Source organism: Psittacula echo, assembly GCF_963264785.1.
Source record: "Psittacula echo genome assembly, chromosome: 17".
Classification (NCBI taxonomy): domain Eukaryota; kingdom Metazoa; phylum Chordata; class Aves; order Psittaciformes; family Psittacidae; genus Psittacula; species Psittacula echo.
The window spans coordinates 1,543,644-1,571,251 of NC_137753.1; the positions used below are offsets into that span (position 1 = coordinate 1,543,644).

Here is a 27,608-nt window from a genome sequence, read left to right on the forward strand (position 1 = left end):
TGCCCAGCACTGATATTAATGACCTGGAACAGGCTTCAGGAGGCAGCCCAGGGCTTGGCTCGAGTTGAAAAGGCTGCGGCTGTGCTCGGGGCTCTGTGAAGGAGCTCGTGCTGCCACCTCCATCCCTGCTGACGCCTGGACCAGTGCCCGCTGGCAGCGACTGCGCACCTTGCATGGGAAGAGCTGAGGCCGAGGGAGCACACCTGAACCCAGGAGCTTCAGGACCTCAAATCCATACCCTCAGCTATTCCTTGACCTGTTTTTTTCTCTCATGATTCCCTATTTTCTTCCTTTCCCCCCATTTCCCTCCCAGTTATTCTTGGCTCTGACCCTGCGGGGTGAGCAGTGCCACCACCTTTCAGCCGCTCACTGAACTAGCAGGCAGCAGAAGCTGATGCAGTCAAGAGTTGTTCTCAGGGAGCCAGCTCTGGCCAGAAATAGAATGCTCCAGGCACTGGGAAGCAATTTGCAAGCCCTGCTGTATGGGTGAGCCGGGAGCACAAAGGGGAGCGATGCTGTGGATCCCAGCTGAACCTGGGGGACTCAGCCCTGCAGGAGCAGGATATGGTCACAGGGGGTCGAACCTCAGCCTTGCCAAGGCAGAGCAGTCCCCTCTGCTCCCCTTCTCCCTCAGAATTAGCACTGACATGTGGTTAATGAAGCGGGTTGAGGCAGGGGGGGGGTCTCTTGTCCCAGCAGTGCTGTTTGGATCTGGGTTTTCCATGGATATTTAACACTGTAGGGCCTTCGGGGTGGGAAACAGTGGCTGCAGTTTTGGGGTAAGGCAGCTCTGTGCACTGCCTGGGTTTGGATTCAGAGGGGCAGCATTGCTGTAACGGGTCTGTTTTCATTAAACTGTTAAAGGATCTCAATGAGATGCATGTTTTCCTTATCCAAAAGGGACCTGTGTGCAATGGCAGCAGCATCCATGGGTCCCTGTGTTTGACCCGTTAGAGGGGATGGAGATGGCAGCTCCGTGTCACATCAACACCAAGGAGCCAGGTTTCGTCACTGTCAGCTCTAACAGGAAAGCATCCTTCTGCAGGCAGCATCCTTCCAGCCTCTGCTTGTTCTCCCCATACACACATCTCAGGAACCATCCTTCAGAATCGCTGCCTAAACCCTGCTGTCCCAGGTGTAATTGACTGAAGGAGACAAGGTCCATTGAGACTAAGTGAGGCTTTCTGTTTATTTCTCTTAACTGTGGAAGAATTCAGGTTTTTCATCAGTTCTAAATAGAAGAGGTGGGATCCAAGCAGTGAGACACTGGCTACACGGAAAGGGATACGGCAAACAAACTGTATTAAGAAATACGAACAGGAGAACAAGCCATGATATAAAAATACAGGTACAGAGTTCCTCAGACGGGTGATTTGTTCCCAGCCACAGAGCTGCAGCTCAGGCCCCTGTGCTGGGACAGGACAGGACGGATCCATCCCCATGGTTAAGGCCAGGGATGTGTCCGTGCTCTCCTGGAGCAGCTCCACGGAGGCAGAGCCCTTCCGTGCCCTGCGGGTGGCCGGTGGGACGCGGTGGCCTCACTTGCCATCAGCCGGCTCCTTGCTGGCCCTGCAGAGCCCGGCTCGGGTGCTGGGCGCAGGCGCACGGTGCGGGGCTGTGGCTCGCTGCTGGCCAGGGAACACACAGAATCCTTGGTGCTCTGCCCCGGCCGCCTCAAGGCAAAGGTCCCCAAAGGTGTGATTGTCTGGAGCAGGGGCAGCGCCACGAGCAGGGGGTCAGGGGCGTTTGGCGCACGGGCAAACTCTTCCTCCTCCCTGGTTACCCATCGTTCACCATCCAGCCTTAATGACACCGGTTTGGTCCTTCACTGCGTCCTTACATTAACAGCCTTTCTTCACAACAGTGACATCTAACGCAAAAAATGCTGTTGAGGAAGAAATAAAACAAGAGCAGAATTCGCCCAACCTGACAAGTTCTGTGCAGATTAAAATCAATCCCATCGGGAAAGAAACCATTCTTTCATTGTCTTCAGTTGGCCCCTGTGGCAATAACTCAAAGGCCGAGTGCCCGGGCAGGGCTGGGCTGCAGCAGCGGCGGCAGAGGCAGATGTGCAGGCTGGGGAGAGCCCGTCCCCTGCGCAGAGCTGGTGTCTCCTGCCATGGGCAGCTCTCGGGCTCTGCTCCCCAGAGCTTTGTGCAAATGGATGAAGCAGTTGGGGCCGTGCTGGGCTCTTGTGTTCTGGTTGCCGCAGGTGGCAGCTGAGGCTTTGCTGTGGCTCCATGTTCCCCACCGAGCCAGCATCCAGCTGCTGCTCCCACCTCCATCCCCTTCCCAGTGCTGGGAACGCCAAAATAACACATGTCCCAGGCTGGGGTGAGAGCATTCAAGTAGGGTTCTGCATTTACCAGGCCAGGCAAGAGGTTTGTGTCTGTCCACAACATATCTTGGATTATCACACTTAATTTAGGCTTTCTTTTCGTTGGAGCAAATGTCATGGGATGTGCACTCCTGGCATGAAAAACAGGCTCCTGACGCCCTGAAAGCTAGCAAGAGCAGGCTGCATCACAGTGAGGATGGCATTGCCTGCTGCTGGACTGGTGGGATGGATCATGCTGCAGACAGAGGCCCTGCAGAGCTGTGGGTAAGTGCCAGAGCCCGACACCTCCAATAACTTGCAGTAAGAGACCATTGCAAATTCAGATTTAAAGATCCAGGGGAGGTGGCACTTGTGCAGGAGGCACGATCCCAGGAGAGCCGGGCGCTTTCAGCCATCAGTCCTGACACCACCAGTGTACAGCTTCCCATAGGTCTGGTTGCATAAATACCTGGTTTGGGCCATAATTTCAGCCGCCTCAAGACCAGCACCCAAAAGAGAAGGGCAGCAATTTGCCAGAAGCTATCAAAGTCTGCTTATGAGAAGCAATGCTTCTGAACTGTTCCTGCTGGTGTCTGGCCGGTGTCGGTGTGCGTAGTGGGGAGCCCAGCACGTGCCATCGTGGTGGAACTGGTGACACTCGGTGCTCCAATCTGGCTCAGACAACTCCAAAAGCAGCAGTTTGGGCTGTCAGGACGTGGCTTGTAAACAAGTTCATTCAATAGGTCACTGACTCTTCAGGTGGCCACTTGGCCACTGTGCAGGAGGTGGCTGCAGGACCTAGTGTTCTCCTGGCCGGAGCCCACCTTGGGATGGAGATGAGCCGGTGGGCTCCGCTGCTGTAAGGGAAAGCAGGATGGGTCAGTCACTGTTGGCTGTGTCTGTGTCTCAGAGGGGAGATGCTCAAGGCTGATCCCCAGCACCACTGCTCGCAGCCAGGCTCTGCTGCTGCACCTTGGAGCAGTGGGTTTAGGTTGCTGCCCGCACCCCAGTGTGCAAGAGGCCACTTGTTGGCTGGTTACTGACCTGGGACCGAGGAGGGGTGCTCGGCCGATGGCAGACGGGGGGTACCACCTGCAAAGCAAGGCATACTGTCCATCCAGCATCCCAGCACCCGCAGGGGACTCACTCCAAGGCACTGGGGTCAGTCGTGGTTTGGGCAGGGCATTGGGAAGTGCTACACTGTGTGGCTGGGTTTAGTTGAGCTTTTAGCTCAACACACAACCAATGCACCAGGCCATGAGTTGCAGCCTAAGCACGGGTCCCACCGCATCCCTCCTCCTCTGTAGCAGGCTCTGCACTCAGGTCCCCCCACGTTCAGTGGTACTCACTGTGGCGCTGCACCCATACGTTACCTTCCCGACAGGTCGGTCCCGTGTACCCGTGCAGACAGAAGCACTGGCCGTTGCGAGCGTTGCAGTAGGAGCTGCTGGGGGCACACTGGCAGGGCAGGCTGCAGCCGGGGCCATACTCGGTCGGTCGGCAGTCTGGGGAGGAACAGGGAGGTGCTGGGCTCTGGGGCTCAGCCCGATGCTGCTGCTGGGCACAGGCATCTCCTGCTGGGGGGGAGCCTGGGTGCAGCGGAAGGCAGAGATTTTGCCTCTCCCCCTCCTGCTCTCGGGCTCTGGTGGTACAGGACACCCCAAGGCTAACAAGGTGTTCCTCCTACGTTTGATCCTCAGCCTTTTGACTCTGGGGAGCTAAATATGAGGACACTGGAGGCTGGGGGAGCATTTGCATTCGGATCTGGCTATAAACAGAGGCTGGCAAGGTGACCACTGTTGAGATGCCCTCTCACTGCTTTGGGGGGCACACACAAAAAAGAAAGCCCCCTTCCATGAGGATTTAGCTGCAACAGGCGGGGTTTGCATCCACTTTAGGACTGGGTCCCCTTTTCCGCCTTCCCGAGCACTGCTTCACTCACCTGAGCCACACTTGAGGCCAGTTTTCCCTGGGGGGCACAGGCAGTGCCCCGTGGCCGGGTCGCAGGGCGCGTTGCCGATGCAGTCGCAGAGCTGCTGGCATCCCTCTCCATACGTTCCCTCCTTGCAGCCTGTTTTGGGAGGTGAGATACAGCACATGCAGCGTGAGATCCTGCCTCGGGATCCCGCCTGTTCCCAAGAGGAGGATGAGTACCTGTCTGACAGCGCTCGCCATGGAGCCCAGCGGGACACCGGCACAGACCAGTGATGGGATCACAGCCTGCTCCGTGCTCACAGTCGCAGTGCTCCCTGCAGCCCGCTCCATGGAAACCCGGGGGACAACCTGGGATGGAGCCGGATGGGGAGCTCGTTAAAACATGGCTGGGGTGAACCCAGGCTCAGCTGCACTTAACTCTGCAGCAAAGCCTCCATCAGCCCACCAGAGAGAAGCAGTGAGCCTTTCTGTTTGAGCAGAGCCCAGATGTATGCAGCTCTCTTCTGGCTACTCAGCCCTAAGCTGTTCAGCGGTGATGTACATGCTCAGCTGCCTTGGAAAGGCACCTCCATATAGTGAATAGAATAGAGAATAGAAATTACCTTGTCTGTGACTATTCTGCTACCTGGGTGTGATTCCCTGTGAACACTGGTAAGAAAAGAAGAGCCCAGTGCTGCAGGCAGCCACGTGTGTGACTGCAGCGAATCACAGCTTGGTCCTATGGTCCTGCCCCATAGATGAGCTCTAGAAAACAGCACCCCTTGCAAAGGCAGAGGTGTTTCTGCTGTCACAACTCACTGTGCTCGCAGAGGGGCCCATAGTGCCCTGCGGGGCAGCGGCAGGCTCCGGTCCCCGGGTCGCAGGAGGCGTTGTGCAGGCAGGCACAGCGGAGCTGGCAGTTGGCACCGTACGATCCCGGCGGGCATTCTGCAGGGAAGATGCAGTGAGGCATCCCTGACCCCTTCTGTGCTTCAGAGGGATGCGATGGGGTAAGGCAGAACAGGCACAGGTGGGGACAACAGGAACTGGACCCAGCGTGGAACAGACTGAACGGGCTCAGTTACCGGGCCAGCGCAGGACCATGCGTTGAAGGCAGGGTTACCTGACTCGCAGGACTCCCCGGTCCACCCGGGCGCACATGAGCAGGAGCCATCAGCTGCGTGGCACAGGCCCCCGTTGCGGCAGGAGCAGGTCTGCTGGCAGCCCACCCCGAACCGGTGCTTCTCACAGCCTGCGGGACCAGGGGCACACGGAGCACTTCAGACAGGAGCACCCAGCACAAGCAGAGCTCTTCAGGTAAGGAAATCGGCTCCCACCCAGGACCTGCGTGTACTGGTGACATTTACCTTGCTCACAGGTGGGACCAGCTCTTCCTGGTGGGCAAACGCAGTCTCCGGTGATGGGGTGACAGGTAGCACCTTCCCCACAGGAGCACACCCGTGCACAGTCCTTGCCGTAGTGACCAGCGGGACATCCTGGAAGGAGGGAAACCTTGAGCTGCTTTGGTCATGCAAAGACTTCCCCATGGAATGTGAGTAAAGCCATGGGGACAGTGCAGGGTGTAAAGTGACACGAGGAGCTGCGCTCCAGCTGATGCAGCAGGGCAGGGTTGGCAGCCCGGCTGTGTGCAGGATTTGCACCCTCCACCATTCACCTCCCGTGAGCTCATGCCGGCTGAGCCGGGCACTCACCGATGCTGCAGTCAGCGCCGATGTAGCCTGCAGGGCAGTGGCACATGCCCGTGGCAGGGTCACACGAGGCCCCGTTCTTGCACTCACAGGCCCTTTCGCAGTTCCGGCCGTACCGGCCGGGGGAGCACTCTGCGGGATAAAGGAACGGTGCCGATAGAAGGCTGATAACCTGGAAAAACACCCTGGAAAAGCCCACCACGTGCCTTCACACAGGCACTTCATCCAAGAGGAAGCAGACAGCTCTGCTGGAGGCGGGTTTGTGCCAGGCTGGCACAGTCAGCAGGGTTCTGATCCACTTTGAGCTGCTTCAAAGCAGTCACGAGGCACCCACCTACAGCAACTCACACACACGCATCCCTTCCAGAGCTGCTTGTGCCAGGTGTGACCCAGGCACCACAGGCTCCTGCAAGCCATGCTCAGGTGCCTCTGCCCTCCTGGTGGCGCACACTGAGGTGCAGGAATGCGACAGCTTCTCCCATTCAGCAGGAGCCAAACAGAAACCATTCCTAAGTAGCCCCAAGGCAAACATGCAACAACCCCAAGCAGCTTTGGACCATGCAGAACCTCCCTGCTGAAGATGTAGCTGGGAAATAGCCCCCAGTTCCAAAGGAAATCCCCAGCCTGAGCACAGATTGGGTGATGTTTTGTTTTCATGAACTCCTACTCGCCATTAGTCAGCGAGGCGCATTGCAGAGGTCAGAGCCTCTCGTCTGTGTGCAGGACCAGGCTTGGACAAGGCAGCAAGTGGACACTTGTCCGGATGGACTCAGCTCCCCAGCTGCAAGAGCTGGGTAATGGCTAAGAACAGAGTGAGAGGAGACCTCAGCCATGCCAGTGAGGACAAAGGCAACCAGGGCAAGAAACCAGGCCAGGCAACCCAGCAGAGCCTGTGCTTGGGGCCACACCAGTGAGCCGTGCTCCCCAGGCTGCGGCTGCTCCGGTGGTCACCCCAGTGCCATCCCTGTGCCGGGGGTGATGGCTCAGCACCGGCACCGAGCTTTCGGGACAACGCAAAGGGTCCGTGAAGCAGCAGAGGGATGGAGAGGACTCACCCAGCTCACAGGTGGGGCCGTGGAAGCCGGGGGCACAGACGCAGGCGCCGGTGACCGGGTGGCACTCCTGGGTGGCTCTGGCACACTGGCACATCCGGCTGCAGCCCTCACCAAAGGTCCCCGGCCGGCAGGCTGTCAGGAGAGAGGGCACTGAGCTCACACAGCAGGGGCTATCCCACCCCTCCGTGCAAAGCTTTTCCCCCTTTTCATTTTAAGCCAGGATTTAGGAAGCCCTTCAGACAGTGAGAGTCCTCTGCCACCCAAAAAGCAAAGGGACCCGCATGCAAATGGTCCTTTGACTCCAGGAAAGACTTGGATTGAAAAGAAACCCGAGTACTTAAAGGCATTATCTGCCTTTTGCAATGCTGGCCTGACCTACCCTCATAATCCCACAAGCTCCCATCCCCACACACAGAGACATGGCAAATACACCCCTGTTCTCTGGGTAAGGAATGTGCTCACATGCCTCTGGCCCTTCCAGACTTGCTCCTACCCACAGGAGCTCATTTTAATACTGATTTATTGCTAATCCTCTGGATAAATACATAGCTCTGATTTCCCACTTGGCTCCCTCTGCTTTGCTAACGTTGTGCAGGCATGCACTCAGCCGCCAAGATGAGAGCTGCTCCTTGGCACCGCTCGCTCTTGGGGTATTTTTTCCCTTGTTTTTCCTGTTTTCCTCCTCTACTTTCTGCAGCAGTCGCTTGACCCATCCTGTCCCAGAGCCTGGCAGTGGGGCTGGAAGAGGCTCACTCCCATCTCCATACCCTTTTCACATGCAGAGCCCGTGAATCCCGGCGGGCAGCCGCAACGGCCCGTGATGTGATCGCAGGGCGCTCCCTGGGGACAGGCGCAGCGGCTGGCACAGCCCTTCCCGAAGGATCCCGGCAGGCAGGCTGAGGGAAAACAAGCAAAGGGATCCTGCCGTGGCTGCCCCATCCCTGGCAGGATGGGGCCTGGAGCAAGCTGCTCTAGTGGAAGGTGTCCCTGCCCGTGGCAGGGGTTGGAGCTGGGTGGTGTGATGTGCCATGAAGGGATGCTGCTGCCTCACCTTTCTCACAGCGCCGGCCCCTCCAGCCGCGGGGGCAATCGCAAGCACCAGTAACATGATGGCACGTCACATTGTCCCCACAGTCACAGTGCTGTTCACAGCGCGCCCCAAACAGCCCCTCTGGACAAGCTGCAGAGACGCAAACGTGGGAGAGACAACAAATTACCCAAAGAAAGGTCTTCCTTCACTGCAGTTTCTGCAGGCGCACACTTGATTCCTGTCCCTTTCAGTCCTGCCAAGCCATCGCGGTACTGTGACAAGACCAGTGACATCTGCCACCAGCAAAGGCATTATACTATTATGCTATGCCATTGTATTATTATAGCAAGCACAGTGGCAGGAGCCAACAGCTCTTCTCGCCTTTGGTTTGGTGGTGATGGGCAGCATCAGCCTGCCTGCATGGGCACTGCCATCCCTCTCTGGTGCAGCATCACCAGTCAAACCCACTCAGGGTGTATGGGTGGGAAGCGTAATGCTCACGGTCGCCAATCAAGTGCGAAAGTCTCTGTTCAACTGCACCACATGGTTTTGGAAGTGTTATTCCTGGCACTGTCTGATGGGAGCCGGGTGCCAGCACAGTGTGTTTGAATCATCATTTAGGTTTGCTGCTTTTCCTGCTGTAGAAGCACCTGGTTTGTAACACAGCAGCAGAACAACTTGTGTGCAGTACCGGCACCGTGCAGAAGTCAGCACTGCAGGAGCAGAATCCAGGAAGCTCATTTTCACTTCTGCCTCATGAATGAATGCAGCAAACTCGGTGAGTCCCTGTCCAAACAGGCTGCTCGGCCATGCAAGGGATGCGTTTGCACATGTAGCTGTGGCGGGAGGTGGCTGCTCCATGCACACAGCTAGGCAGGTATTGGCACATCCAGTTTGCAGTACGGCTCCGGGAAGCCAAGGGGATGATTCTTGCATTAAAATAACCCAAATGTGTAACTTCTGCATTTGTGGGTGGGTTTTTTAATTCATTTATGTTGAAAGAAATGCTAAAAGTGAACCTGTGGGTGAGCCCAGTGCAAGGAAGTGGGAGGCAGGGAAGGTCCCCAGGGTGTGACGGCCAAACACAGGGACACTCGGAGCCAAAACCTTCCAATGCCCATCCTTCATAATGTCCAACCCAGCAGCTTAATGCTGCCTCATTGCAAGGGACCTCACTGCTGGGTTCTGGGCTCTGGAAGAGTGTGACATGACTCTGTGAGGGGAGGATGTGGCTGCTTGCCCTTGGCTGGCACCAAAACCATCTGCAACCTCTGGAAGCTGAGGCATGGCCGGGCAGGAAAACTGAGAGCCTGTGGTGAGGCTGATGGCAGATGTAGCTGCAGTGGGCAGCTGCCTTATGCCAGACAAGCAACAGCACTGGATTAGGACACGCCTTTTACACCGTAATATAAGGAATATGCCAGGCTGAGGTGTCATGACCCCTGAAAAGGAAGAAGCTTGTGGATCTCTTCTTGATGTGCTGATATTTGATGGAGTCACTGTTGCTACTCTTAGTAAGGCCAATAGCCTTTTCAACACTTCCTCATAGTAAAGGGATTGCCAGGGTATGTGTTACGTTTAAAGATAAGGTGAGCACAGGAGCCTGCCGAATAACGGATGCAACTATTTGCTGGGGCTTCCGACTGAAGCCAGGGATTTAGGGCCTGTATAGTCAGTAAAGTGAACAAGAAGGAACGGAAAGATGATCCTTTGTTACTCTTAAACTGAACGGGACAGAGCAAGTGTCGCCACTGCTTGTAGCCTGGGGGCTGTGCCTCTGGAGATCCCATCCCTCACCCCCAGCACCATTGCAGGCTCCTGTGTGACCTCTGTGTGCACCATCACTTTCAGGACAGCTCTCAAGTGAGCAAAGCCAGGGCACGCAGCTGGAACCACAGCAGCCACGAGCCCTCTCTGCAGTGTTCTGCTCTGATGCAGAACTAATGCAGCACTGATGCAGCACCAGGGCAGTGATGCAGCACCAGGGCAGTGACGCAGCACTGATGCAGCACCAGGGCAGTGACGCAGCACTGATGCAGCACCAGGGCAGTGACACAGCACTGTTGCAGCACCAGGGCAGTGATGCAGCTCTGATGCAGCACCAGGACAGTGATGCAGCACCAGGACAGTGATGCAGCACTGATGCAGCACCAGGGCAGTGACGCAGCTCTGATGCAGCACCAGGACAGTGATGCAGCACCAGGGCAGTGACGCAGCACTGATGCAGCACCAGGGCAGTGATGCAGCACTGATGCAGCACCAGGGCAGTGATGCAGCTCTGATGCAGCACCAGGGCAGTGACGCAGCACTGATGCAGCACCAGGGCAGTGATGCAGCACTGATGCAGCACCAGGGCAGTGACACAGCTCTGATGCAGCACACGGTGCCCATCCTGCCCCCGTGCCCCACTCACGGCTCTCGCAGCTCTCTCCGGTCCAGCCCGGCTGGCAGGCGCAGAGCCCGGTGCGGCGGTCGCAGAGCCCTCCATGGTGGCACTCACAGCGCTGCTGGCAGTCGGGCCCGTGCTGTCCCTGGGCACACTCTGGGAGGGGGCACACAGTGAAACACCACCCAGACACCCACTGCCCTGAACGCAAACCCCATCACCGCGCTCGTGGGTGCGCACCGCACAGCACCCCCAGCCTCCGATGGAAACCAGGTCCAAGACGGGGCAGGTTTGCGCCAGAGCCCATTTGTGAGCGCTGCCGACGCACCGGTACTCACCCTGCTCGCAGGCCAGCCCTGTCCACCCTGCGGGGCAAGCGCAGAGCCCCGTGGCAGGGTCACAAGTGCCACCGTTCCGGCAGAGGCAGCGCTGGCGGCAGCTCTTCCCATAGGAACCTGCCGGGCACGCTGAGGGAAAAGCAGGCAAATGTCCCAGTCAGAAAATGCCTCCAAAGGCAAACAGCCTGATCTGAAGTGGCTGGAGCTTGTAATGAGAGGCAGGGAGAGGAGCCCATGATCCCCCCAAGCTGCCAAGGTGCCCACATGAGGACATTTGGTGTTTTAAGCAGCACAGGTGCTTAAGGCAGTGATGACCACATGGAACTGGTGCCTCATCCCTTTAGAGCCTCCTTAGCTCTGGTGGTAGCAAATACACAAAATAAAAGAGGTTGGGTGAGTTCAGCAGCCACGAGAGATGCTCATTTGGTAGCCAACACCTTTGATCTGAGCTGCAGAACATCCTCCTTTCCTCACCCCAGACAGTGCCAGTGCTTGGCACAGAAATACAGCCATCTCAGCACACGAATGCAGTTTCCCTGAGCTGAGCCCAAAGGCATCACTGACTTGGTGTCTGGATGCTCAGATGGCAAAGCTGCTTCCCTACGTGCCACTATGAAACTGCAGTTTCTGGTGCTCTTGGAGCAGGCAACCTCTTGGCTTGTCTCTCAGTGAATAAATCAAGAAGGCTGCCCAGCTAATTGTGATCTCACTTGCAATCTGCCCTTGCTATTGCACTGCCTCTGCTTTGTTGTAGTCCTGCTCATTGAAAGCTCCAACCCCCCAGGGGTTTTCCGTGCTCTGGCAGGGGAAGCAGCAGCCTGGGCTGGGAAGCGACCATGAGGTGTTTTACCTTGCTGGCACATGGGTCCCATCCAGCCGGCTGCGCAGAGGCAGCGGCCGCTGATGTGGCTGCAGGTCGCGTTGTTGAGACACTGGCAGGTCCGGCTGCAGTTCTGGCCATACCTGTTCTCCGGGCACACTTCATGGGAGCAGAAGCAGGCAGGGCTGTTACTGGGTAGGAATGACAGCAGACAGGCTCTTCCCAACCATCCCCAATGCCCGTGTCTGGGAGAGGAACCACCACTGGTGCAGTGGCTGCAGGGGACGGCTGCAGAAGCTGGGTTTTATGGTGCTGTAATCTACAGGGGGCTGATGTGCAAACAGGGACACTGCTCTTGTCATCAGTGTCACATCCTTCTGTCCATTTGGAATCTGTTCTGCAGGATGCTTATGCTCTCACTGCATTCAACAACAACGTGCTCAGCCCCCCAGCCCCTCTCCAAAACCAAACACTTCCCTGCTATGCAGCATTAACTTCACATGGGGGAACAGACCCCCAGACCTCAGGGTGCTGGGGCTGCTCCTGCCCCACTCCACCCCACCCCAGCCACAGGGACCCCTACCCTGGCTGCAGCGGGGCCCGTCCCAGCCGGGGGCACAGTAGCACTGCCCTGTTACATGGTCGCAGTGGGCACCGTGGAGGCAGTCGCAGGCTTGCTGGCACTCCAGTCCATAAAATCCATCAGGACAGGCTGGGAAAACAAAGGAGAAACCCCCACAACACGCCTATACAGAGAGCTGGAGACCTCTCGGCAGAGGAGATGCCTCTTGGTGGCCTTTTTTGCTGCTGTAATGCTGCACCAGTGTGACGGACACCTATCAATGGCTCTCCCCCCAGCAGAATATCGGATGCATGTCCATTATGGATGTTCAAGGACCAGGACAAAGCTGTGGTGGGTCAGAAGAGCCATGGCATGAAGTTTCTGACCACAAGAGGCTGAGCACATTGATGGGGGAGCCAGGGACCCCTTTGTGAGGCTGCTCCAAGCCCCTGTATGCCAAGTGTGTGTAGACAAGGAAGCTGTGCTTTTACTCCTTGTTTACACTAGGATAGCCTTTTTTGATGTTGTCCTAGACCTTTTCTCTTGGGAATTAAAACCAGAGACTCAGCAGCTTGTGGACATGGGGTTTTCCTCATCGCTATCCCAAGAGATTCTCTTTGCTGTAATGGGATAGCGAAGCCAGACAAGGAGATCCTGCCACAAGGAGACCATGGCAGAATATGGGTACTCACGATGCTCGCAGAAGGTTCCTCGCCAGCCCGGGCTGCACGTACAGGCCCCACTGACATGATCACAGGCAGCCCCATTCTCACACTGACACCGGTGCCAACAGCTCAGCCCAAACCATCCTTCCGGGCACTCTAGCAAGAAGTAAATGGGAATGAGGAACCTGTCCATTCTTGGTGTCCCTGGAGAGCTCTGGTAAGGCAGGATCTTGGGCTCTGAACGGAATAATAGTGTCTGGCAGCTGCTTTTTATAACAACCAGTGGGCTCCACCATTACCCTTACAGATGCGCACCCATCCACCCAACAACCCCCGGGACAGGACCAGACTGGCAGCGTCACAGACAGGGCATGGGGCCTGGACTTGGGGACTGAACCAAGGAGCACTGCTGGAGAAATCTGGAAGCTTCCTGGCCTGTCCGTGCAATACCATCCCCCTGGAACACAAGCTCTGCTCAGGTGGAGGAGCAGCAGCACTCACTGTGCTGGCAGTGGCTGCCCGTGTAGCCGGCCTCGCAGGAGCACTGCCCCGTCTCCGCGCTGCAGCTCCCATCGCTGTTGCTGCAGTTGCAGGTGTGGGCACAGTCGGGGCCCCAGCGACCCACGTCACAGGCTGAAACACAGGAGGGAACTGATCCATCGACAGCTTGTGCTCCACTTGCCCAGCTGCCCCAGTGAGCAGAGCTGTGGGCACAGCGCTGCCTTCTCCTGGGGGTGTTATTGCCACTGGTTACAGCTGATCACTTGGGCACAAGGACAAACACGGCTGCTGGCCCTCAGAAAACCCCAGGGGACAGTGACAGTGGGTGCTACATTAGCATGTGCTTGATGGGAATTCATTCTGCAAGCAAGCCCAGTACAGAAGGCAAGAGGCACCCGGTGGTGCTGGCAGGGCAGAGTGGAGAAACCTAAAGGATTTCAGAGAGTTTTCTGGCAGAGGCACAGCACGAAGATGCCAATGAAGCCGATGACAGCGGAGCTTTGCATAGCATCTGCTAGGAGTGATGGGTAACAAGAGCAGCTACGATACCTCTCTGACAGTTGTACCCCGTCCATCCAGGGGCACAGCTGCACGTCCCCGTCACGGGATGGCAATGGCCCTCGTTCCCACAGCTGCAGCTCTGCTGGCAGTCGGCGCCGAACCAGCCAGGGGGACACGCTGCCAATGCAGACAGGGACTAACTGCAGGCGCTGCCGGGACACCGCGGCGAGGGCTGCGCTCCGGCTGGACCACGATGTGCTCCCAGCATCGGTGCCCAGCTCCGGGCTGAATGGGACGAGGGGCTTAGGGTTTTATTCCCTTTCTGCTGATGCAGAATTTACCACTGTGGAGGTAGGACTAGAGGGGCTTCAAGGGAAGAACCTCGTGCCCCAAAGTGTGAGGCAACAGGGGTGTGCATGATGCTAAGCCCTGCTCTGAGGAGTGCGGTGATGCCTGGCCGATAGCGGGATGCTCTGCTCACTACAGCAGGTACTCCAGGTAAACCTAAAGAGCCCTCATCCCAACAAGAGACACCCATTGAGGTGTGAGGGTCCCCACGGCAGCACTCACCATCCTGGCAGCGCTGGCCGGTGTATCCAGGCAGGCACAGGCAGGCTCCAGTGACGGGATCACAGCGGGCACCGTTTGCACACTCTGGACATATCTCCTGGCAGCCTGGGCCCCAGCGACCTTCAGGACAAGCTGGAGCGTGGGCAGAAAGAGAGGACACAGCCATCAGGACCACAGCCAGGGGTAAGAGGGAAGCAGCTATTTTTTAGTGCATGGAAATGGGTTCCCTTTCGCATTGCTGTCTGTGCTTCATCAAAACATGGACTTTAGTTTGGCAATGCCTGGCTATGAGCAAGGGCAGCATTGCTTTGTTTGTTTTATACACAGCGTGAGAACCCTCCGTAAGTGCTATTCTGAGCTCATTCCACTACTTTTATGCCAATTTTAGATCCACATCTACTTGTGGGCTCCTTTCTAGGAAATGGTGTTGCTGGCAAAGGGTCTTTGCATCTGCTGTCACACTGCTGGACATTAGTCAGCATTCCCAGACCTGCTTTTAGCTGTAAAGGAGAAGCAAAAGGCTAAGAACTGAGAAAACTGGGGCAAGAATCCTTGTTCCACTGCTCCTAAGCTGCTCCAAAGCCTGGAAAAGAGGCAGTTCAGAATGTATGGTAAGCACTGTGCATGTGTGGGTTTATTGCTTGGTCAAAGTATTATGAACAGGACATCTCTATATGACTAATGTCTTCCAGCTTCTGTGATACTGTATAATCATGTCAAAGTCTTTAAATGAGAATGCTATAGTTTTCCAGCTGTGGCTGCCCCATCCCTGGCAGTGTTCAAGGCCAGGTTGGACGGGGCTTGGAGCAGCCCGCTGTAGTGGAAGGTGCCCCTGCCACCTGGATGAGCTTTAAGGTCCCTTCAACCCAAACCAGTCTGGGATTCTGTGATTCAATGCTAAGGACTGCAACAACCAAAAATACCCCCATCTTTTTTATTGCACGTTTACTTGTACTTCACACAACAACAGAGCTGAGGCTGTTGTTTCATGCCTTACCACCAAAAGCTGCATTTGTTCTCATTTCCCGTGAGGATGATTCTAATCGCACTCGATGGTTTTAAGGCCCATTTTAGCACAAGACAAACGCACCCGGGCTCCTCAGCCCTACCCCGGCGCCTCTCCTGCTGCTGCCTCCTCACCTTGTGCGCAGTCGTGTCCCGTCCAGCCGGGCCGGCAGCGGCACTGCCCCGTGCTCCGGTCGCAGGGCGCTCCGCCGCAGGCGCAGGGCTGGCGGCACCCGGCCCCGAACCGCCCCTCCGGGCACTCTGCATGGGGGAGAGCCGTGTGAGAAGCGCCCTTCCCGGAGCGGGATGCCCAGAGACCGGCACCTCCAGCCCCGGGAGGGAGAGCCCAGCCGGGAGAGGTTCCCGGGCTGCTCTGCAGACTGCGCCCATGGGGATGGATGTGACCGCTCCGTGCACCACGGGGATCACCTCCAGCCTCAAACCTGTCATCACCCCACTCCCCTGAGCCCAGCAGCTCAGCTCAAACTGGTCTCCAGTCTGTGAATAGGGCAGATTAACTGGGCAGCAGCTGCAGCACCCTCAGACGCTGAGGCAAATGGCTCAGGAAGGATGTGCCTTCACTCTGCATCCCATAAACAGTGACTTGAGCCACTCTGCTCTCCAGTGCTGGGGTGCAGGTCCGCAGCCCCTCAACTTATACCATCCCTTGACTTTTAGAAGATGCTGTGAGGGCTTTTTATGGATGCCTCCAGAATCTGGAAGCCAGGCTTTTAAGAAGCAGCAGGAGATATATTGGTATAAAGCAATAAAGAAGGAGCATCCTCATCCACAGGAGGATTGAATGCTTCTTCTCCCTGCTCCAAAAGCCAGGGTGGTGCTGCTGATACCAAAAAGCTTGGTTTGCCCTTTGTACCCTGCCAGCAGCCAGATAATTACGCACAGACTGAGGGCCTTAAATCCTCTTTGAGTCTCCCAAAGGAGCTCCATGCTCCTTTCTGTTCACTGAAGCCAAGGTTTCGTAAGGCTTCTGCAGATGCAAACACCCCAGCACCCACAAATCACGGAGGAAAAGCAGCCCAGCGCGTGGAGTTCAAGCGACACAGTGGAGTTTTTGTTATTCCCCCTCTTTGCTAATTGATGGCAGATGTTTGTCTTCACCCTTTAATAATTTCCAGACCCGAACAACAGCCAAGAGCCTACTATTTCTATACAAATATTTGTGTTATTTCCTGTGACTCCCCCCTGCGGGCTCAAGCTCCTTTCTTAGGCTCTTTAAAAATACCCCGACCAAACGTGCCCAGCCCGACCAGGCGCCGCGGCTCCGGAGGCAGCAGCATCCCACCATGGGGGAATCTGGGCTGCCGGGACCCCTGCAAGGGGGCACGAGCCCCACAGACGCAGCTCCCATCCCTGCTGCTAATGCTGTTTCTCTCTGTGAGCATTGCTTGCATTTGAGCCGCCTGTGACCAGCTGCAGGATTCGTTCTGACCAACAGACCCGCTATGTCCTGTCGATGGTGGCGTTATGTGAGATAATGGTGTGCCAGCAGCTTAATGAGGTTAATAGCTGTAATTTCTGGGTTGGGTGTGGATGGAGGGCTCAGCGAACCATAACTTAGCGCAGAAACTCCTGGGATGCTCAAATCAGGATTCAGATGCTGACCACCTTAACGCGGCCTATCTTCAAGTGTGGACCTCGAGAGTCTACCTTTGTGCATCTTCTGTTGAATCCAACCAGCTGAAGAGGGATGCAGAAGGAGAGAACCTCACAAGAGGCGGATGTTGGCTTTTCAATCAGTGAGCAGCTCCGAGCTTGGCACAAGGTATTATTTTCCAAGAGCTGTGTTGATGTTTTTTATTTATCTCCTTGTGCCAATCACTCGGTGCCTTTAGGTTCACACAAAACACCTTTGTTTGAAGAAAGCCGAGGTCTTTGAGACCCAACTATCTCCCTGATCCTGAAAAGCTGCTCTCTCAGAGCTTGAGCAAGATGTGCAGTTTAGTTACCTGTAGAGTCAATTGGCCGTTTATGTGTGAGAAATTGTGTTTCCAGCACATTTAGAGCCCCTGCCTTACCTTGCTCGCAGTTTTCCCCATGGTAGCCTTGGGGACACTCCTTCAGGCACTCCCCGGTGACATGGTCACAAGACACTTCTGGCAAGCAGCTACATTTCTTCTTGCAACCATCCCCATAATAGCCAGGGTCACATTCTGTTAACAATCAGAATTACAAAGCAAGAATGTCTGGCATTACTTGGTTGACCCTGGAAGAGCAGTTTGTGATGGGCACTGACCAGCACCCTCCCGAACTGCAAATGTATGCATGAGGTCTACCACCCACATCTACAGCATTCCCACCCAGCTCTGCAGGTTCTGTGTGCTAACTCAATCAACAATCAATCAATCCTGCATCTGGGCAGGAACAACCCCAGGTTCCAGTATAGGTTGGGGAACGACCTGTTAGAGAGTAGTGTAGGGGAGAGGGACCTGGGGGTCCTAGTGGATGGCAGGATGACCATGAGCCAACACTGTGCCCTTGTGGCCAAGAAGGCCAATGGCATCCTGGGGTGTATTAGAAGGGGGGTGGTCAGTAGGTCGAGAGAGGTCCTCCTTCCCCTCTACTCGGCCTTGGTGAGACCGCATCTGGAATATTGTGTCCAGTTCTGGGCCCCTCAGTTCAAGAAGGACAGGGACCTGCTGGAAAGAGTCCAGCGCAGGGCGACTAAGATGATGAAGGGAGTGGAGCATCTCCCTTATGAGGAAAGGCTGAGGGAGCTGGGTCTCTATAGTTTGGAGAAGAGGAGACTGCGGGGGGACCTTATTAGTGTATATAAATATATAAAGGGGGAGTGTCATGAGGATGGAGCCAGGCTCTTCTCAATGGCAAACTATGATAAGACAAGGGGTAATGGGTATAAACTGGAACACAAGAGGTTCCACTTAAACTTGAGAAGAAACTTCTTCTCAGTGAGGGTGACAGAACACTGGAACAGGCTGCCCAGGGAGGTTGTGGAGTCTCCTTCTCTGGAGACATTCAAAACCCGCCTGGACACATTCCTGTGTAATCTTATCTAGGTGTTCCTGCTCCGGCAGGGGGATTGGACTAGATGATCTTTTGAGGTCCCTTCCAATCTCTAACATACTGTGATACTGTGATACTGTGATACTGTGATACATGACCAGGTCTGATAGCAAGTTGTTTCCCTAAGCTAAGCAATGAGAATTGAGACAGTCTTAGGAGGGCAGAAAGCGAGCTGGGCTTTTCCCACTGAAAATCAGCCATGGGAAAAGAAGATGCGGGAGGAGAAAGAGGGGGATGCTCTGTGAATGCTTCTGGGCAACTCACGGGTCTCGCAGCGCTTGCCGCGGTAGCCGGGTTTGCACAGGCAGGAGCCATCCCTCCGGTCGCAGTCCTGCGTGTGCTCCTGCACGCAGCGGCACTCCTCCGAGCAGCCGGCGCCGAACGCCCACTTCGGACAAACTGGAGGGAGGGGAAGGAGCTGGTCAGTGAGGGCAAACGGCACAGGGCAGGGGACAGAGACCTCGCCACCCAGCCTGGCTCATCCCAGCTCTTTAATCTGAGAATTATATATACATATCTCATGAAAAAGGTGAGGACAAGCATACCCAAGTGGCAGTACCGTCCGTATAAGCCAGGATCACACAGACAGGCCCCGTAAATCCGATGGCAACGACCCCGGTTGGCACAGTTGCACTTTTTCCTGCATTGCTTCCCATAAAATCCTTTAGGGCACCCTAGTAATAGAGAGAGATTTGGGGGAAGATGAGCCAGTTTCAGCCGGTTGTTTCATTTGTAGCAGACCATAGGAAAAATGTACCCAAATCAAAGGTGTATAACATCAGAGATGAACACAGGCAAAGGCTGCAGTGTCGAGAAGGATGCCTTGCTTTCCAAGCAGGAATGGGCTTGTGTCAATATGCAATAAAATAAAGGGAAGAGCAATCAGATTCCCTGCATCAGCTCAAAATCAGATTGCTTCAGCTGTGGCATTCCTGTCCTTGCAGAGAGGGCATTTCATTTGCTGCTGCTCTCCAGCCATACGAGATGCCTTCAGGGCACCCATGAGCTCTGTACCCAGCTTGAAGGGGTGACACTGGCCATGCGGTGACAGAGCCCTGCAGGGCTCTGAGCGCTCAAGATTTCCATATGTGAGAAAGTAATCCATAGGCTGCTCCTACTGATAAATAACTGCAATATTTGCACTATTAAGGGAATAAAATTATTATTCTTTCTCTGTTATGCTAAAGGTCTTACTATTAGAAGCACATGGCAGACAGGCTGTGTCAGCAGAAAGCTCCGGCCAGCATCTGGCCAGGCAGCACGTGCCTCCTCCCATAGGACAAGAACAGCAGGCACTTTGAGCAGAGGAAATGCCACCCTGGCACAACAGATCAGTTCTGCAGTGTTTATATTCGTCTTACCTTCCTGTTTCGACTCTGTACCCCTCCTTCACCTCCTTCCTACAAAAGGAAAGGTCAGGGTATCTCTTGCATTCATTTGCATTCTGCTTTGGTCTCCTCCTTCAGTAATAGTTCCCATATGCTCCTGGCCACTTGTCTGAAATCATTTTGTCTCAATCTCTTACTGTCTCACTCTGGTTTTAGCTTATGCCCCCCAGATTTTAACTCTTTGGGAGTGAGAAACAAATGCCAACAGCAACTGACACCTCCTTGGGGTACTTTCAGGTAACTATTGTCACCTTTCAATGCCTTGGGTTTTCTTCAGATGAACACCTGTTTTTTGACATTCTTTTATGTGTCTGCCACTGAACATGCACAGAACTACAGATGGCTGCCCAGGGTCATTGCTGAGCAGCAAAGAGGGACTGCAAAGGTCTTCCAGTGCAGAGACAAGGTATGCTACCTGGAGCACTGCTTTGTGGGTGAAGAATAGTGTTTACCACCGTTTCCTTGTTAAAACTGCATTTTGCCTTACACTGAGTCAGATGGAGCAGGGATGCATTAGAGCCGCTCACACCGGGATGGCTCAACAAAAGATGTTTTCAGTGAACATCTACAAAGGGACCAGTGTAAGACATTCTGTGGAAAACATGTTAATGCTTCAGAGAAGCACAACTGGAACATCAAAGAGTGGTGTCAGAGATGATTGCAAGAGACATTGATCAAATGGCAGCAAACATTCTACTAACACATACAGAGAAACAGGAACGGAGCAGCTCTGCAGGCTGGGCAGCATCACCTGCATCCGGCAGCTCAGGAATACGGTTATTGCATGGTTTATGGAGAAAAGAAAACTTGTGCTTGATTTCAGGGCACCGTCCTGCCTCAGTGCAGTGAGGTGGGGCAACCTGCACCACCGAGGGCTGCGGCTCAAGGGGAGCCATGCGCTTACCATCCTGGCACAGCTCTCCGGCCACACCGGGCGGGCAGCGGCAGGCGCCGGTGGCGGGGTCGCAGGAGCCCCCGTTCAGGCAGCGGCAGGACAGGCTGCAGTTCACCCCGAAGGTGCCGGCCGGGCAAGCTGGGGCGAGAGAGAGATGAGGTGAGGGGAGGCCCGGCTGCCACCTCCATGCATCCCGGAGCAGGGATGAGAGGCGCGTTCTCGCCCGCATCACGCACTCTGGTTGCAGAGGATGCCGGTCCAGCCCGCCGGGCACTCGCAGCCGCTCTCCTCTGCGTTGCATGGGGCTCCGTTTTGGCAGTCCTCACAGGTCAGGCTGCAGTCGGGGCCAAACGTGTGCTCCAGGCAGACTGCAACGAGAGGTACTGCGGTGAAAAGCCTGCCCCGAGCTTCATCCTGGGGAGTTTGGGCAGAGAAACCCCTTGGTTTAGTGTGCGGTGTCCCCGCCATGGCAGGGGGTTGGAAGTGGGTGTTTTTAAGGTCCTTTCCAACCCAAACTATTCTATGATTCTACGTGCAAAGCTAAATGCCTCTGTGCTACAACACAGGCTCTGGGTATATAGAAAAGCCACTCAATATGTTTGTGTCTTCACCAAACACCCACAAACGCAGCACGCGTGGTTTATTCTGGACTGCCAAGCCAAGCGTGCCATTTACTGCTGCTGCAAAATGCCCACCAAATTTTTCTGTAAGGGTGTGCTCTCCTCTTGCTTCCATCTCTTCCTCCTCGTCCTCATAGTCATCAGTAAAGAGCTGGGTGAATTCATCCCGCAGGATTGCTACGTGAGGGATTGGGCGGATAACGGGGCGCCGACCATCCAGAGCTTCCACGGTGTCCTCTATAGCTGGGGAAGCAGTCACGGAGATAACAGTGTCAAAGTGGGAAAAGATCTCTAAAGAGATCCATAGTAGGACAGAACCTCTGCAGCTGGAAAGGGGAACCAGAAACGTTTACACAGGGCTGGCGCTCCTGATTTGGCCTGGTTTGCACCATGGATTTCTCCACATCTCTAAAGTGTTTGCAACTTGTTTACTCGTTTCTTTGGGCATGGGCCAGCTAAATGCCCTCCAAATCCATGGGAGAAGCTTTGCTCTTAACCTTGACACACAGCTGTGGCTTCCTCTGACCACAGCCACTCGTATTCTGTGAGTTTTCAGGTATCTGGAACATGAAACAAGACTGCCCATCCCTTAATGCATCAGCGTCGCTTTTCAGCTCGGTTTGCCTTTTAGAAAGTGTATCTGTCAGATAGAGAGAAGGGTTTCCTTCCCTTGCAGGGTAGGAAGGGTTAAAAGCCAGGCAATCAAGCTAAGCCCAGGCACACTTGGGAGCCAGGGCAGGGCCTATAAAAGCCATGGGCTGGATAAGGGTCCTGCATTTGGCACAGTAGGGAGGCACTGGGTGCTGCTCTTCTGGGTCCAGGCCTCCCAAAGCCATCCCAGGAGCCTGGGTGATGCTGCTGAGGGGTTTGCTGCCCTGCTAAGTGAGTAAGGTGAGTAGTCGTGTGCTTGGTGGTGGGATAAAGATACTTAAAATATAACCTGTTATTTTTCATATAGAAAACCTGTTGAGGCTGGTGACTCTGGAAGGGTTTGGGTTCTTTCAGTACTGTGGGGTCATCACTGCAGGCTACTGTAAGCGGAGCTGTGCTACAACCCCCTGTGCTGCTCTGGGAGGTGCAGCAGTGCCGGGATGCACTTACAGATGCAGCTCCTTCGGTCTTCATGCAGCTTGTGTCCAATCTCGCAGCCACACTGGAAGGACCCCGGCTGGTTCTGGCACGTGTGTTCACAGCCCCCGTTGTTTGCAGAGCACTCATCCACATCTAAAACCAGTGGGGTATTCCAGTGTAATGGGAGACAATATACAAGACAGGAGCCTGTGTATATTTCTGTCCACAGGTCAGCAATAGGCTGGTGGTATCCTCTCTGCTAGTTATATGGTCATCTAACCCTAAAGACTGAGAATATCCAAGAGATTCAGGGGACCAGGGTTTCAGTTCCCATCTGTCACTGATTATGCAAAAAGGGGTGGGTAAACTTGGGTTTTCACCTGTGAAATGGTATGGGAGAGCTCTGGTAGGGAGAATAACTCAATAGGAGGAAGAGCCCTCCTTCCTTCTGCTGAGAAACTGGTGTGAGCTGGGAGAAACTGGAAGAAATGCCTGCCTGTTGCCAACCAGGTAGGACCATTTCCTGCTCGCTTTATTAAAAGCTTGTGTTAGTCACTGTCTCGGCTGTATTTTATACAGGTGCTTCTATTTCCCTGCATCTCTTGAGTGAAAACTGTGGGCAGTGCTGGCCTCTGGGGTTGAACATGAAGTGATTTCTGTGAATTAATGGAGTCAGACCTGGACCCAACTCCCTTTGAGTTATCCCAGTTTGGATTTGGGGTGTTCTAAAGCCCCACTCCTACCCTTCAGTTGTGCTGGGTGGGTTGGAATAGCTGAGTTGCCTTAACATTAAACTGATTAAAATAGAGCCAGAAATAGAGGAACCCGTTCCATGCATGTCTCTTGCCATGCTGCAAGGCTGAACTGCAGCACTGCTGGTCGCTTGCAGGAGTCCTGCTAGGTGCTTCTGCTTACCATCACACCCACAGCCGTCCGTGCCGAGCCGGTACCCAGCATAGCAGGCACACTCGTAGCCTCCAGGGTAGTTGTAACAGTCTTGCTGACAACAGTGAGAACCGCTGTCACATTCATTGATATCTGCATAAAAACCAAAGGGTGCTGGATGTTAATACCCATCTAGCTTTGCAGTGGTGACAGTACTTGTTAAAGCTGCTCCGTGACTAGTACGTGGTGAGCTTTTCCTCATCTGACTGCCAAATGCAGACCTAGTGTTCTTGTTCCCCTCTTGACATGAGTGAGCTTCATGTTAGCAGATCATCCTCTGCACTATGCTCCCCAGCCAAAGGAGGAATCCTCAATCCCAGGGGCCTGCGAGAAGTTAAATGTGATTGAGATTAAGAGACTTGTGTGCTTACAGGTATGGGGTGATTCCAACTTGCTCTTGCTCTCCTATCTACCCTGTTACAAACAGTGATGTCTAGTTCAGAGGTGGTGGAGAACTGCATGGTTCCTTCAGACTGTCTCAGAGTGAAGTCTCTGCAGGATGGATCTAGATAACCTGGAGCAAGCAGAGCTGCTGCAGCTTTAGATTTCAAGCACCTTGTATTTATGGGACTCCATTTGTCCTCTGTAAAGTGGAATTACTGTGTTGCCCATGTAGTAGAGGGGGTTGAAGCATCCCCCTGTCACTGAAGGAGGCTGCACCAAGGAGGTGCTGGGCTACAGAAAGCTTACTGGGCTCTGTAGTGTGCGAAGGAATAATGTTCTGTCAGAGCAGACTCCTCTGGGAGAGGAATCACCCCCTCTGCACAATAAAGCCCCCCTGTGTGTGCCCATGGCAGCCTGCTAAGGAGTGCCTGTTCCAAACAGATGCCCTGGACTGACATGCTCCTTGAAAACTGCAGAAGGAAGGTGGTACTGAACAAAGAACTGAATTCAGGATCTCCCAAGTAATGTGAACTGCATCTCCACACTGCATGGAAAAGTGTAAGTACTGTTTTGCATCACTGAACACTTATTCTTTGCTAGCAACCTCCTGCTTGCTGGTCTTATAGAAAGAGAGGTCTTGGGGTATAAATGCCTCAATGCACAGACCCTGCAGCGAGCCTGCAGAGCTATGTCAGCTTTGGATGGGTACGCAGCTTTGGTGTACAAGTCTCAGCCCCAGGAGTACACCCCAGCCCCACACACTGGTGCAGGAAACGTCTGGGTTGTGAGCACTGCAGTGGGTTTCCAACCAGGTTATTGCTGCAAGGAGCTCAGAGTGATGCAATATAAGGTGCATGCCTCAACCTTACAGCATTCACAGAGCTCGAGGTGCATTTCACCCTTAGCTCTCCATTAGCCCATACTTTACAGACTGAATGGGGCTGAACTACAGTTGGCTTGTAGCTAGTAACTCCTCCACATCACTCATTTATTCAAATTACACTGCTGCTTCCTTTGAGATAACAGGCAAGATGGTACATTGTGAGCGTTGGCCCTTCTAGATGTAAGCTCATAGCTATCTGAGATGCAAGTCTCTATCTGCCTTAGATTCAGCAGGGAAAAACTACCTAGTTCTGAAGTCAATGTTTGCTGCCCAAGTAGGTTTTGGGGTTTGAGGCTGTCTTAAGTAGAGCAATATCTCATCTCCTCTTTGCATTGTTTCTCACCTTGTTAGCCTGTTTGTAGTGCACATACACATAGTAGTTAACATAGAGATCCTCATCATTACTTGTAGAAACAAGATATGTACCTGTTTCCTTGCCTTACCAGTGCACGTCTTCTGGTCCTCTTCAAGCCGATAGCCAAAGTTACAGGTACAGACTGGGCCAGAGCTGGTGTGGTGGCAGCTATGGGAGCAGCCCCCGTTGTTGGCTTCACAACTGTTCACGATCTCCATTTCTATCCCTGGAAAAGACACACTGGTTAGGGCTGTGCTGCACATCTGTGCACATCAGCTGGAGCTGGCATCCACAGCAGCACAGCCCTGCTGAGGAGCAGAGATCTGCAGTGGGGAAGGATGAAGGCAGATTTGCTGGGCTGGGAGGTGATGTATAAAAATACACGGATGGATCCCAGGCAAGGCCCCATGTAGCCCTTTAGGGACAGGCTTGTGGAGCAGGCTCTGGACAATCTCTGAGATGAAGCAGACTGCAGACAAAGCTGCTGCCATTCCTGACAAGCTGCAGGATGTGCTGCCAACCAAAAGTTGGCTCAGCCTTTGTACGTACAGAGCTGTTCTGATGCCAGCTAGGAATGGGAGCAGCAGAAAACAGCTAACTATGGAAACATCCAGATGCCTACAGCTAGCAATGTGAGTTACATGTCAAAAACTGGCAGGCACAAACATCAACAGCAGCCATAGATCATCTCAGCTTGGCAGGCTTTCTGTAAACTTGTCTGGTTAATTAAGCTTTCTTAAACTAAAAGCAACTTGTACCATGAAGCTTCGACTCAGCCCTCAATGTCAGGAGAACGGTTTCTGCTTCAAGGACATTTTTGAGTTTTTAGTGTTCAGACCCAAGGAGAATGGAAAAAGGGGAGTTTGATGCTTCCCAATGGATCTGTGCATGCCAAAACCAGAAGCTGTGCCATGGTGGTTCTCCCCATGTGCTAAATGCTGACAGCTCCACTCTGTGCTATCCCTGCTGATGTGTATTAGCTGACCAAAGATGCATGGACAATCTGACTCACTCTTGCCATAATAGCGTTTATTTCTTCTCCTGATGGGAGCAGATGTGATCACTTCACTAGCTCAATTCCTCCTTCAGTGACACATCTGCAGCTCACTGAACTCATCCAACAAAGTCCCCAAGAGCAAAACTTGTCCTCTTTGGAGCCAAATAGCTCCAAATCCTTTGCCTAAACCAGCAGAAGTAGCTTCACAGGAACTTTAGAGATCAGACCAAGTGTTTTATCCTGGTGGGAGGGTGACCAGCCCCAGATCTGCTTGTGAAAGTCTTCAATACAGATTGCTCTAACTTGGTCCCACCAGTTCCCAAGGACAGTGCACAGGCACCTGCCTGCAGGAGCAAACCCACCTCCTGTCCCCCCAGATGGGGTCTGCATGCAGTACTCACGGTAGCATTGCCTGCCATCAGCCCCCAGCTCATAGCCAGGGTTACAGGTACACTTGAAGGAGCCACGGGTGTTGAGACACTGGTGTGCACACATGGCCAGTCCAGCCAGGCATTCGTTCACGTCTGCAAGAGATGAGCAGTCAGTCAGCAAAGCAGGTTGAGCCATAAACAGTCTTTCAAAGGGACACTTGTTTCTGTCCTCAAGTTTTTCACCAGTTTCTTGCACGCTGAGTGCTTCCCTGGGGTCAGACTAACAAAGAAACAGAGTTAAGAGTTCAGAATTACAGTAAATCTTCCTAAGAACTTGGATCACACAACTTGAGTGTTCCAGACGACTCAAGCAGGGCTGTTGGCCAGACACCGAGTGCTTTCATGCCACCCCTTCGGAAGGCTTGTGCGTCACTCCATTACAAACACCAGTAGTTAGTCTGATGGAGCATTGCTTCATGCCATGAGACACAGTTGGTTTTCCCCATGAAAGCTCAGCTAGGGGCTCACCTTCACAGGCCTTGCCATCGGGAGCCAGCCGGTAGCCAGGGTGGCACTCGCAGCGCGGTGTCCCATGGTGGTTGTGGCACCGGTGCATGCAGCCCCCGTTCCTGTCGCTGCAGGGGTTCCTCACTGCAGGTCAAAGCAGAGGCAGGCTCAGTTCATACCGAGCTCTTGTTGGCATGATGCTTATGGGAGAACAGAGCATCAAGCAGTTGGCCCTAGCAATGAAGTCTGTGAAAGAGCAGACAGAAAATCTCTGCTACTGCTCTCTGATTGCTGCTCCATCCAGGCAGGAGGATTTACACAGTGTGAGATCCTGCAAAACCCGGGCACTAGTCTGAGTGAAACCTTTCCAGCAGAAGCTTGGCATGGGTATGTACCTCTAGGGATTACAGAGCAAGGGCTAGGCAAATTTGCTTGGAGTGCTCCTAGCAAGAGGTTTGCCAACCTCTGACCTGTGCCAGGACCTGGACAGATGCTACAAAACCCTCCTGACGGCTGTGTTTTTAATACCCCAGTTTTCCCTTCTCCCTTAGCAACTTCACAGCTAAAGACTTTCCCTCTCCTGCTTCTTGAATGCCAATTGCTAGGAATAAGGAGATTAAACTTCTGCTCTACATCCCCTTCAGCTTCTCTCCCTCCTGCAGCCAGGAGCAGGTCAGCCAGAAAGCTGTCTGCAAGCACAGGGAGATGATCCCATCCTGCTGCTGTTCCATCACTTTCTCAGGAGCATGTGCCGTCATACCAAGTCATTTTGGTTGG

The 27,608-nt window shown here is 54.1% G+C and overlaps 1 protein-coding gene across 1 annotated transcript in view; it reads right to left on the reverse strand.

Annotated features, from left to right (window-relative positions):
* Positions 1-15: 15 nt before the first annotated feature.
* Positions 16-27,608, reverse strand: part of MEGF6 (multiple EGF like domains 6) — a gene marked incomplete at both ends in the record, with an annotated part of 81,361 nt that continues 53,768 nt past the window's right edge. Inside the window, 34 exons of the mRNA XM_080631504.1 lie at positions 16-203; positions 1,543-1,802; positions 3,070-3,174; positions 3,358-3,409; positions 3,691-3,822; positions 4,260-4,388; positions 4,472-4,600; positions 5,051-5,179; positions 5,355-5,483; positions 5,599-5,727; positions 5,944-6,072; positions 6,996-7,127; positions 7,763-7,891; positions 8,047-8,175; positions 10,439-10,567; positions 10,750-10,878; positions 11,600-11,728; positions 12,153-12,281; positions 12,824-12,952; positions 13,298-13,429; positions 13,847-13,975; positions 14,369-14,500; positions 15,509-15,634; positions 17,410-17,544; positions 18,680-18,814; positions 18,961-19,089; positions 20,708-20,836; positions 20,935-21,066; positions 21,394-21,561; positions 22,420-22,542; positions 23,305-23,427; positions 25,045-25,182; positions 26,355-26,477; positions 26,853-26,975. Of these exons, the coding sequence (XP_080487630.1) occupies positions 16-203; positions 1,543-1,802; positions 3,070-3,174; positions 3,358-3,409; positions 3,691-3,822; positions 4,260-4,388; positions 4,472-4,600; positions 5,051-5,179; positions 5,355-5,483; positions 5,599-5,727; positions 5,944-6,072; positions 6,996-7,127; positions 7,763-7,891; positions 8,047-8,175; positions 10,439-10,567; positions 10,750-10,878; positions 11,600-11,728; positions 12,153-12,281; positions 12,824-12,952; positions 13,298-13,429; positions 13,847-13,975; positions 14,369-14,500; positions 15,509-15,634; positions 17,410-17,544; positions 18,680-18,814; positions 18,961-19,089; positions 20,708-20,836; positions 20,935-21,066; positions 21,394-21,561; positions 22,420-22,542; positions 23,305-23,427; positions 25,045-25,182; positions 26,355-26,477; positions 26,853-26,975 (4,523 nt within the window). The remainder of the gene's footprint in view (positions 204-1,542; positions 1,803-3,069; positions 3,175-3,357; positions 3,410-3,690; positions 3,823-4,259; positions 4,389-4,471; positions 4,601-5,050; positions 5,180-5,354; positions 5,484-5,598; positions 5,728-5,943; positions 6,073-6,995; positions 7,128-7,762; positions 7,892-8,046; positions 8,176-10,438; positions 10,568-10,749; positions 10,879-11,599; positions 11,729-12,152; positions 12,282-12,823; positions 12,953-13,297; positions 13,430-13,846; positions 13,976-14,368; positions 14,501-15,508; positions 15,635-17,409; positions 17,545-18,679; positions 18,815-18,960; positions 19,090-20,707; positions 20,837-20,934; positions 21,067-21,393; positions 21,562-22,419; positions 22,543-23,304; positions 23,428-25,044; positions 25,183-26,354; positions 26,478-26,852; positions 26,976-27,608) is intronic.